The sequence below is a fragment of the Rhincodon typus genome, chromosome 11 (genome assembly GCF_021869965.1).
Source record: "Rhincodon typus isolate 14 chromosome 11, sRhiTyp1.1, whole genome shotgun sequence".
NCBI classification, from domain to species: Eukaryota; Metazoa; Chordata; class Chondrichthyes; order Orectolobiformes; family Rhincodontidae; genus Rhincodon; species Rhincodon typus.
In genome coordinates, this window is record NC_063342.1 from 72,290,693 (window position 1) to 72,303,486 (window position 12,794).

Here is a 12,794-nt window from a genome sequence, read left to right on the forward strand (position 1 = left end):
TGAATAATGTAGAACGTTTTGCAATCATCGTAAACATTCATTCTTCTGACCTCATGACAGAGATGATTTACCTCTAACAATGACGACCATCCTTCCTTGTGTTAAGAATGACTCCAATCAGTCAGTGAAGAGGTAACCACCCCCAACCCTGATTCCTATTAACTCCAGTTTTCCTGGGGCTTCTTGATGCCATACTCAGTCAAATGCTGCCTTGACGTCAAGGGTAACCCATTTCACCTTGCCTCTGGTCATCAGCTCTTTTGTGCATATTTGGGCCAAGACTCCAATGAGCTCCGGAGCTAAATAGCCGGAGTTGAACCCAAAATAGTGTCAAACAGTATGTTATTGCTCAGTAAGTGCCATTTGATAGCACTGTCAAAGACCTCTTCCCTCACTTTGCTAATGATTACAAGTAAATATACAGCATGATAATTGACCAGGTTGGATTGGTTTGTTTTCGTGCAATGTCATGCTCCAGCAATTTTCCACATTGCTGGTAAATGCCAAACTTACATTTGTACTGGAACAACTTGCTCAGAGAGATTGGACTAGTTTTGGAGAACAAGTCATCATGTATTCCAGTATATCTAGTGTCTTCGGCAGTTTCTTGACATGACATGCAGCGAATGTAAAAACCTGAAGACTGTTATGTGTGATGAGCTAGAGCTCCCAGAAGGTGAGTGCAAAATGCTTAAAGCCTTGTCGTTTGCAATGATGTGGTGGGTTTTCCTCATCACTGAGAGTGGGGTTATTCATGAAGCCTCCTCCTATTGCTACAAGTTTAATTATCCACTACCATTCTTGACTGGATCTGGCAGGATGATACATCTGAGGTCTGATCCATTGATATTGTGGGATCACTTAGTCTTGTTTATTGCATGCTGAATCTGCCGTGTGGCATGTAAGTAGGCCTGTATTGTACCATCATCAGGTTGACACTTCATTTTTATGTCTGTCAGTTGCTGTTTCTGACACTTTTTTTCCTTTGACCCAAGGTTGGTCCTCCACTTGATAATACAGTCGACAGGATTGTTGCATTCCAGCGCAACATCGCATTATAGAGAATCGCACTATAAAAATAACAGGGACTATGGGAAAAATGGGGTTAGAGGCAGACCACCAAAAAAAAACACTCAAAAGCCTAATACAAAAGATGGCAGAGTTTGAATAAATGTTTAATTCATATTTAATAATGAAATAAAAGTAAATTTAAACACCTTACCTTGCAAAAATGTGTGTCATGATGACTTGATGGGGAGGAGGTTGAGAGGTTACTCTATTGTTAATGCAGGGGCTGAGGGTCATCATCACCACCACCATCTTCAGGTGCAGTTGTGTTTGCATGGTTAGGGCAAAAATCCAGAAGTGAATGGCTGTGGTTCATTGTCTTCTGACTGTTTTTTGGAGGTTGTCTTAAAAAAACAGGACATCCAGTTTTTGTTGCTTTGCCTGTTTTCATCTTTCAAGAAGCTGCCAAATAAGATCTTATTCCACGAACTGCTATCCTGCTGTGTTTTGTATTGTAATTGTTGTCCTCTAAGAGCTGAAACTGCTTCTCAATTTCCCTCAGGATGGAAGGCAAAACAGAAGTGGAAAGGTCTAGTATTGCTGCATCCTGGACTTCTTCATTTTCATCTCCATCTCCCACTTCCCCCTCAGCAACAAGTTGTTGTCTATCAGCTGTAGAGAGGTCTTCACAGTGGGACCCAAGCAGCTCTTCAACATCCTCACTCTCCACTTCAAATCCAACTTGCTTTGCAAGATCAACACAATGTTCTTTGATTCTTAGGAGCTCCTCTGATGGCTCAAAGCCTTTAAAATCTTGGGAAAAAAAAATCTGGGAGAAGCTTCCACCAAAGTGAATGCAAACAGTCCTTACCTACATCACCCCAGGCCTCCACAATAATGTCAATTGATGCTAAAGTTCTTCCTAAATTGAAGAACACTGTCCTTATCCCCCTCAGTGGCTGCAGTCAGCCTCTTAAATGTGCGCCTTAAATAACAAGCTTTAAAAGCTGCCATTGCACCCTGGTCCATGGGCTGAAGGAGAGAGGTTGTGTTTGGAGGTAGAAAAAGCACTTTGATGTTTTCAGAAAGCTCAAAAAGGTGAGGGGCTGGCTTGGCGCATTATCCAATTTGAGGAGAATCTTGAAATCCACAGTTTATTTTCCCTGCAATACATTGAGTACTGATGGAATTGCATTATAGCCAACACAAGTTTGTATTTTAGAACTAGCGTTCCCCTATTCGTCAGTCACGTTACAGCCAATTTGCGTTATAGCAGAACTGGCTGTATTGATTATATGCTCCGAGACAAGCGCTACTTGTAAAAACCTCAAGAGGACTACAAGTGGAGTCGATGTGGATTTACTCATTGTGGCCAATTAAATGGCAAATTTGAATTTAGAACCCAAACCTAACAAAATTCGGTGCGGCACAGTGGCTCAGTGGTTAGCACTGTTACCTCACAGTGCAGCGCTAGGGACCTGGGTTCGATTCCACACTCGGGCAACTGTCTGTGTGGAGTTTGCACATTCTCCCCATGTCTGCGTGGGTTTCATCCGGGGACTCCAGTTTCCTCCCACAGTCCAAAGATGTGCAGGTTAGGTGGATTGGCCATGCTAAATTGCCTGTAGTGTTCAGGGATGTGTAGATTAGGTGGGTTATAGGGGATGGTTCTGAGTGGGATGCTCCGAGGGTCAATGTGGACATGTTGGGCTGAAGAACCTGTTTCCACACTGTAGGGATTCTATGATTAAAATTCAGCAATTCAACTTCAGAACCCACTCAAGTCATAATGTAGGAGGTTACCTCACAAGCACTCAAAGGACTATTTATCATCTTAGAAATAAGATTTATCAAAGTATCAGAAGTGTTTGTACCTTTTGCTGTCATAGCGCATTAGCCCTCACTGAATTAGCAAGCACATCCTTTCTAAAAAAACTGTCGCAATCAAATGAGGAGTGGGAAAAAGTAAGGGAGACACTTCCTCCTTGTTGGATTGTAACAGGTTTTAATTAAACAAATTAGCAAAAAGTATATCGACTAGTTGAACCAGAATCTGTATTACATAACTTTAAGATTATCTAAAGGATAAGGGAAAAAACATTAGGGGAATTTTGTTTACACCGGGGACTGGTAGGAAAACAACAATTTGTATTCATATTGTGCTATAAAATAGAAAATCATCCAAAAGGTACTTCATAAAGCTGAATCAAAAAAAAATGGATGCCAAGCCAAGAAAGAAGATGGCCAAACATTTGATCAATGTAGTGAGTTTCAAGCAATTATCTGAAAGAGAAGGAAGATTAATAGGCAGATAGTTTGGGAAAGGAAATTCCAAAAAGTGTCACAGATAGCCTGTGCGAAATAAATGCAGAGGGCCAAAAAGTCAAATAAACAATCTCACTATTTCGTTGCCCATACTCAGGGAAGACTCGTGCATGAGCCCACAAGAAATTAAAAGTGAACAACAGGAAATTCATTGTTTTCCTGTTTCTTTTGCTAATCTTCACAGAAGGAAGAATGATCCCCAAGGAAGTGAGAGACAAGGAATCAGCAGTAGCATCTTTAGAATTGCCAGTGCTAAATAGCATTCCCCATTATGCATTCACTAATTCAGATATGTTAACATGGGCTAATACAAACACGATGTATCTCAGAAAAGTCAACATTGAGTGATTCTCACCTCATAAAGGAGAACATGTTGGATGTTAAGAGTCACATCAAATCTTGTTTATGCATTTATATAATGATCTCCACAAAAAGGTTCTCTAAAAAGAGTTAGTACAGGAAACTTTCTCTGCAATTTTGATGTTAGATTGATCAGTAGTTCTTGAAAGTTATCAGACACTGTCTTCACACGCACAGCTGCATGGATATATTGGAGGAATAATCTCCTGAAGCCATACTGCTGACTAGGCACTATGCACTTGAACATCCACTGTGAAGGTGCCTAATAACAGGAGGCAATGACCTAAGTGGTGTTATCGTTGGACTTCTAATCCAGCAACCCAGTTAATGTTCTGGGGGTCGAGTTCAAATCCTGGCACGGCAGATGGTGGAATCTGAATTCAATAAAAATCTGGAATTAAGGATCTAATGATGACCATGAATCCATTGTTGCTTGTCAGGAAAAACCCATCTGGTTCACTAATGTCCTTTAAAGGAAAGCAACTGTCATCCTTACCTGCTCTGGCCACATGTGACTCCAGATCCACGGACGTTTGGTCGACTCTTAACTGCCCTCAGGGCAATTAGAGATGGGCAATAAATGCTGGCCTAGCCTATGATGCCTTCTTCCTGTGAATGAATATTAAAAAATGGCCAGACTTGCCTGCTGTCCATCCTCCTGTTCCACTCACAAGTAAATGATTAAAGGGAGAATCTGCATGGACGAAAAATATTCTGCAGCATTCCTCTTAATTTTATAGATAAATTGAATCTTCACAATGGGTGTGTCACATCAAGATTGTGGAATGTCCCACATCTACACCATTAACCCTAACATGATAATAATGGTTCCTTTACTGTACTCATACATTGCAGTATCTGTGAAGGAGAAAACAAGAGTTAAATTTTGGGTTCTGAGCTTTCTGAGGAAGGGTCACTGGACCCGAAATGTTAACTCTGTTTTCTCTTTCACAGGTGCTGCCAAACCTGAGCTTTTCCAGCAACTTTGTTTTTGTTCCTGATTTACAGCATCCGCAGTTCTTTCAGTTTTTATACATTGCAGCGATGGCTTACATAACCTAAAAAAATTCTCTATTTACCCACATAAATTATTGCACTAAACTAGGTTTATACTTACTAACATGTTCTGCTATGACTATGCCTGCAATGAATTAATTCTCTACATCCACACAAGGTACAATCAATTAACACTTTATATATAGATGTGTGTTCTACACACAGGAAGCATTCTCAACAGCATTCCCTTTGTTTCTCAAAGAGCACATGACCTGATTAGTGATATATAAAACAATGTCGTGTTCAAACCTAAAATCAAAATATAACCAATAAATAAGGATGTAACTCAAACCTGAATACGATACATATTACCTTCAGTATCTCCATGTAGTTTCAGAGTATCTGTTTCCCTTTAAGTAATACTGGTTTCCTATGACATTTAAATATAAACTACTCTCTTTAGTATTTGTTCTTTATCTTTTTAAGACCACAAATAAATTGAAATGTATGCAGAGGAAAATTACAAATCTTATCATGTTCCTGTATCAGAAAATGTTGATATTCCAAAGGCAAAAGACCTAGTAGTGGTCTCCAGCTCTGGTGAAATATGTCTGCTAAAGCTAAGAAACAGTTTGGTTGGTTTTAAAGGTATAGGCAGAACTGAAATGTATTTCCAACATTTTGTTGCTTTTAGAGCTCAATTGACAGAGGAGGTCGATGGCACAACCTACTCTAAATCATGATCAGAGTCTACAAAATAAAAACAGACCTTTACAATACCCTCCTACTCATTCCGTCATTACTGCATTTCTTGGTTTAAATGGTTTAATCATCATGATCCACAAAATGTCACCATCAACTGATACATTGGTGAAATTTTCGTTTCTTGACGCTGTATGGATGCATCCTAATAATGGGAGGAGTACGTCGTGATTTCTCACGCAGTGACACTCTTCTTGACTTATTGCAAATTCATTGCCTTAAAAAGTCAAACTTATGGGTAGAAATCTCTTATGTCCACTCGGCTCTTCAGTGTTCCAATACCCAGGTGTCATATTTGAAAGGCAATCGCACAGCATCCACTCTCTGCAACTCTGGAACATCACTCAAACTGTGCTCACAACCCTCACCCACCCCTGGAGACGTCAGAACAGGCACCATGGCTTAATGATGCCTCTATGGAGGTTGTCCTGAAGGCTGTTTTTTTTGGGGGGGGATGAGGAGGAAAGTTCTTTTCCCTGTGGATGGCAACAAGAGGCCATCCTGACTGACAAAGGCAGCCTAGACAGGAGAGATCAGCATCCATTGGTGGATTAAGAGAACTTCGCTTAAGTACTGCAAGAACATCAATGATGTTCTGCACTGTCAGGTGTGTACCACTGTCCACACAATGCTTCGTGCTTCGATGAGTGTGAATTAGCCACTGCAGAGACTGTCACACAGGAGGTTGGTTGCCAGGCATCTCCATGAAATGTTTCATGGTCAGTCAATATCTGTCACTTCATTGCAGCTGCAAATGTAGCACCAATAACATAGTGCTACTGCCTCTCATATATCTGCCATGGTTCATACTTAAAAGAAGATACAACACTGAGCAGCTCACATGCCATCAGAATGGAGTATGCTGCACATCTGATAGCTTTTCACCAAACGCTTGCACTGGACAAGGACACAACCACAACAGATGGCCTTGTTTGTTGAGCCTCCTTCAAGTTTAGCCTCACTTCCCAGATTTGCTGGTGTCAGCCAATGTGGCTGTCTTCCTGACAGGCTTATTGACCCTCGTCCTCACGTACCACCCCACCAACCTCCGGATCCAACGCATCATCCTCCGACACTTCCGCCATCTGCAATCCGACCCCACCACCAAAGACATCTTTCCCTCCCCACCTTTATCTGCTTTCCGGAGGGACAACTCTCTCCGTGACTCCCTTGTCCGCTCCACACTCCCCTCCAGCTCCACCACACCCGGCACTTTTCCCTGCAACCGCAGGAAGTGCTACACCTGCCCCCATACCTCCTCCCTCACCCCCATCCCAGGCCCCAAGAAGACTTTCCACATCAAGCAGATGTTCACCTGCACATCTGCCAATGTGGTATACTGCATCCGCTGTACCCGGTGTGGCTTCCTCTACATCGGGGAAACCAAGCGGAGACTCGGGGACCGCTTTGCAGAACACCTACGCTCGGTTCGCAACAAACAACTGCACCTCCCAGTCGCGAACCATTTCAACTCCCCCTCCCATTCCTCAGACGACATGTCCATCCTGGGCCTCCTGCAGTGCCACAACGATGCCACCCGAAGGTTGCAGGAACAGCAACTCATATTCCGCTTGGGAACCCTGCAGCCCAATGGTATCAATGTGGATTTCACAAGTTTCAAAATCTCCCCTCCCCCCACCGCATCCCAAAACCAGTCCAACTCGTCCCTGCCTCCCTAACCTGTTCTTCCTCCCACCTATCCCCTCCTCCCACCCCAAGCCGCACCTCCATCTCCTACCGACCAACCTCATCCCACCCCCTTGACCTGTCCGTCCTCCCTGGACTGACCTATCCCCTTCCTAACTCCCTACCTACACTCACCTTTCCTGGCCCCATCCCCGCCTCTTCGACCTGTTTGTTTCCTCTCCACCTATCCTCTCCTCTATCCCTCTTCTATCCGCCTCCCACTCTCTCCCTATTTATTTCAAAACCCCCTTCCCCTCCCCCTTTTCTGATGAAGGGTCTAGGCCCGAAACGTCAGCCTCTCTGCTCCTATGATGCTGCTTGGCCTGCTGTGTTCATCCAGCCCTGCACCTTGTTGTCTAGGCTTATTGACCTTATCAGGCTTCACTTTGAACTCTAAGCATTTAACAACAACAAGCCTGGGAGCAGAGACAATGAAGTTGCTAAGTAACTGAAGACATTTGCACTCACCTGAGATTGAAGGAAAATGTCTACTCCACCAGGTACACACCAGATAAATATTGGACTTATAAACACATGCCTTTCCCATTTTTAAATTAACAAGATTGCACCCTGAATATAATTCCAGTGGGCTAAGGAGAAAGTAAATATTCAGGACATGTAAATTAATGTATAACAGACAACTGACCCTCCTGCAAAGATTCTGAAAACTTGACAGCAATATTTTAATCTGTTGTCCAAATTTTAAAACATTGCCACCCAATCTCAGTATGCTGTCAATTCTAATTTGTCTTAATTCAACTAATTAAAATAGTAGAATATATTTTCAAAATAGTGGTAGCACTCTACCCTATGAATAAGTGATTGTTATGAAAACATACTGGATTGAGTCAGAGAGATTTTGCAGCACAGAAAATAGCCCTTCAGCCCATTATGCCAACACTGGTCATCAATTTATTCTCAGCAGATTTCCCAACACAGTATTCCCTCTCTGCTTAAGCCACCCCAACCCATATTCAACAGTGACAGCGTAGTGCAAGTCCTTTAGCCAAGTCAAAGTTGCTATAGTTCCAGAGGCCCATAAAGTGCTCTTGCATTGGAGTGAGGCACACTCTGCTGCTAGTGCATTTAACTTGAGAGCCACCAACTCAGAAAAGGAGTGACATTTGAGAAGATAGGGCCTTCACAGTGACTTGTCAATGAGTATTGAACTCACATGTTGGATATGTACACTACAAACCTGTCATCCAGCCAACTGAACTACCAGAGTAGATATACGGTATTGACTCTGGTTGGAGTGTAGAGGTTACCATTTTCCAATAATGGCCATTGATCTTCTTTTGCAGAAGAGCTCCTGGGAAACTGACTTTTGCCTACTATCCACCCTTCTTAAAGTTGCAGACAGGCACTCAAAATACCACCCAGTATTTTATTAAGTTGTTATATCTTGGAAAAATCTTGAACTGATCTGTGTGCTAATGTTAAAACATATTTCAGTTTAAGACTGTACCAGACCTACTAGTCTTCATGAAACATGCACCGCATTAAAAAAAAGATAACATTTAGGATTCAATTTTCCAGTTATAATTGTAGGGGTTAAGGATAGTCTCTGTTGGATATTGCTTCGATTATATCACTAACAGCAATGACACAGAAAATAGCCATTGCAAGAATAACAGCATGTTATTGGAATTACAAGAGGGGGCAGAGAAATCAAAGGCAAACAGCAGCTAACATTAATTTGTATAAATGTTATATCACTTGAATGAAGAGCTCACCAGACCATCTCCCTTTTTGATACCTCTTCGTATTTGCTTTGGAGGTGAGCTGAGCACTGCCGAAGTCAGGTTTTAAAGAATGAGATCGATTAGTGTGGAGATCTTGTCGTAAGGTTTGTGTTCTTCCTTCACTCTTACAGAGATTTTCATGCATCAGACTAAGAAATTCCCCATAATCTTAAATTCTTCATTAACTGATTTCCATCTGTCACAAAAGACCGGCTTGCAGAAGCAATCATCTACTGAGATAATCCGAATAGAGGAGAGCTTTCAAGGGCAAATCTGTAATCGAAAATAAATAGAGTAACTCTTAGATCACCAGTGCGATTACTGCAAATCTCTTTGCTCGAAACAAACTGCATTGTGCAGAGCTGATAACCATTATTCCTTTTCGTCAGTCAATGGAGGCGGCTGCTTTTGCGCTACTTACATTTTGTGCTAAATGCAGCACTTCTAAGCATATGACACAGCAAGAATTCTTAATAGTTTGCAGCATGTAGTAGCAGAGTTCACCAAGTCCATTAACTGAATCATTTTCTTCATAAAGTTTATCACGTGAAAAAAATCAGCTTCATTTTCCTGTCTCTTAGCGAATAGAAAGAATGTGCTTTCTTCAAATACTCTCTCAATGTGTTTACCAACAGAAACTATGGAACTCAGTAAGATAAAAGGAGTGCATATTTAGTAGTTTATATAAAAGTGTTTCTTGAATTACTAAGACATAAATCGAATGATAGCATTTAATGAACAGATAAGCAATAGCTAATTTGCAACACAAACAGAAACTAAGTAATGCTCCCAACTGAGGACTTGTTTACCAGCACTTGTGCATCATTAAATGTTTTTGCGTTGATTATGATTTCCACTTACCATGACCCACTGGTGCTGCAGTGTCTAATAGTATACAGAAATGTTATGCCTCTAGAGGCCAGTCATTTAATGGACTGCTCAAATCAGCGCTGAGATATGCTGCTGTATGTTGCTGACTCATGTTCTACTGTTCTTTACTTGCTGTAAAAAACATGTATTTCACCAGCAAGTCAGGACACATCAATAACACACAAGTGTTTCAATACATTGAGAAGCTTATAGTTTTCCAGTTTCTAAAATCACGCCTTCTGGTTTCTTTCTGCTTGGAACTTGTCAAGGGGTCTGTCGGGTCGTCAAAATAAACTTCAACACTAAAGAGAAGGAGGCAGGAAGGAAGGAACCACAAAGTCTCACCATGTTGTTTTAGACTTGCACAGAGAAGCTAATTAGTTTTAGGAATGGCTGTTTACATAAAGATTATTAGCTAGACGTATAGCAGTACATTTCCTACTGAATCACATTCACATTATTGAGAGATTTGCAGAAATCACATTCCTGGAAAGGTTCAGGCTTTTAATTAGTCCATCTTGTGACACCAGTTACTAGAGAAAGTTTATAACAACATAATCCCATTGCATGCATCAACATTGTTTATTTAATTTCAGATGTTCTGCATCCAAATAACAGATGTCGATTTCCAAGAAGAGTTTCCCAGGCAACCCTTTTGTAATTGAGCACACTGTGCATAATACAGTTAGCAACAACTCTGCAGGTCAAGGTCAAAAACCAATTTCTCCTAGACTAACAGTATAGATATCACAGCTTCAACAGCATATCAGATAGAGCAACTAGTGATTATAGAAACATGAAAATGACTGCACAGAAATAGGTCCTGCATGCTTATGACAATGATTGCTTTCACTCAATCAATTTCATCTAATTTCGATTTCCTCAATTCTTCTGCATTTTCTCTTGTAACAAGGTGATCCGATCTACTCATTAATAATCTTACATCTGAATGCATTTACCATCTGCATCATTGTTCTTATCCTTTTGTCACAATTTTCAATATTTCCACATTTTAAACTCTCCTTATTTACAATGTGCTTTGTTTATGTAAATTTGTCATCATTTGTATTTCTATAATTAGACCACTGTGTGGGCTTGGTAAACCAAATTCCTGAACTGTTTTTGCCATTCAGACACTGAGCAGGAATTTGGCTTTTGGGTTAGTACCCTGATTTGGAGTCAAGTGGAAGTCACCCTGCTCATTGTATCACCTGATGGTAGTTTTTTCAGAATTGGCAAATTAATGGTCAGAAGACAGGCCAGTCTTTCAATTGCAGTGCTGTATCAAAACTGGATGGTTAGTAGGAGCCCCTCCAGCTCAGAAGCTTCTACCTCCCCAGTGAAGGTCCACTATTTCGGTATTATGGGAAGCAAGAATGATTGTTCCAAGCAAAGGTCGCCGCCAGATACTAGCCCAACTCTACCAGGATCATGCAGGCTTTCCAAAATGAAGATGTTGGCGAGACGTTATGTCTGGTGGCCAGGATTGGATGCCAATGTAGCCGTGTCGGTGGGGCAGTGCCCAGAATGCCAACAAGGACAAAAATTACCACCAGCAGGTCCCCCACATTCGTGGGAATGGCTGGGTAAACCCTGAATTCGGTTACACATCGACCATGCCAGTCCTCTATATTTTTGGTCATTGTGGATGCCCATTCAAAGTGGCTGGACATGCATAGAGTTCATTCGCCAAACACGGGGACAACGATTGAAAAGTTGAGAGTATCTTTTGCAACACATGGACTCCAGGAAGTGTTGGTCACAGACAACGGGCCATCATTTACCAGCAGGGAATTCGACTATTTCTTAAGGTCGAATGGCATTCAGCGTGTAAGGACAGCTCCATAGCATCCAACATCCAATGGTCTGGTGGAAAGAGCAGTCCAAACTTTGAAGGCAAATTTAAAGAAGCAGCCAACAGTTTCACTCGATACCAAACTGTCCCAGTTCCTGTCTGATCATTGGATCATTCCTCACACAACTACAGGGACAGCTCCAGCAGACTTACTAATGGGGAGAAGACTCAGCTCCGGGTTAAACCTGATCTTCCCGGACCTGGGTGGGAGGGTGAAACTGCATCAGAAACGCCAGTGCCAGGGACGAGATTCCTCGAAGTGAGAGAGGCACTTTGCTTCCAGAGGTGAAGTTTGGTGTCAAAACCACAGAAATGGCCCTGTATGGGTAAGAGGCATGGTCAGTTCCTCCCTCTCACTGGACCATGTCCCCCAACATTTTTGGGACACTAGCTTTCACAAAAGGAGGACATAAATAAACTCAGTTTTATATTAAACTATGTATTATATTAAGTAAAAACTGAAAGAACTGCGAATGCTGTAAATCTGGAACAAAAACAAAGTTGCTGGAAAAGCTCAGCAGGTCTGGCAGCATCTGTGAAGGAAAAATCGGAGTTAACATTTCGGGTCTGTGAGGAAGGGTCACCGGACCTGAAACGTTAACTCTGTTTATTCTTTCACAGATGCTGCCAGACCTGCTGTGCTTTTCCAGCAACTTCCGGTTTTTATTCTTGATTTACAGCATCCGCAGTTCTTTTGGTTTTTATCCATGTATTCTAATCCCATTTTCCAGCATTTGGCCCATAGCCTCGTATGCTATGGCATTTCAAGTGTTCATCAAAATAGTTCTTCAAATATCTTGTGGGTCCACGCCTCTAACTGCCTCTTTTTAGGCAGTTAGTTTCAGATACCCACAACCCTCTGGGCAAAAAAAAAATTCCTCAATCCCTCCCAAGCCTCCTGTTCTTACCTTAAAACTGTGCTGTCTAATTATTGACCCCTCTACTAAGGGGAAAGGTTTCTTCCTATCTACCCTGCCTATGCACCTCAGATTTTTGCACATTTCAAGCAGATCCCCCATGGCTTTCTCTGCTCTTAGGTAAACAACCCCAGCCTTTCTAGTCTCTCTTCACACCTGAGGTATGTTAGCCTTTATTTCAAAGGGAATGGACTATAAAAGTAGGGAAGTTTTGCTAAAACTGTGCAAAACACTGCCCATACAACAGCTGAAATTTTGTAAACAGTTTTC

At 41.8% G+C, this 12,794-nt stretch overlaps 1 protein-coding gene across 1 annotated transcript in view; it reads left to right on the forward strand.

The window, feature by feature from the left end:
* Positions 1 to 612: 612 nt before the first annotated feature.
* Positions 613 to 12,794, forward strand: part of grtp1a (growth hormone regulated TBC protein 1a) — a 92,805-nt gene continuing 80,623 nt past the window's right edge. Inside the window, exon 1 of the mRNA XM_048602548.1 lies at positions 613 to 676. Within this exon, the coding sequence (XP_048458505.1) occupies positions 613 to 676 (64 nt within the window). The remainder of the gene's footprint in view (positions 677 to 12,794) is intronic.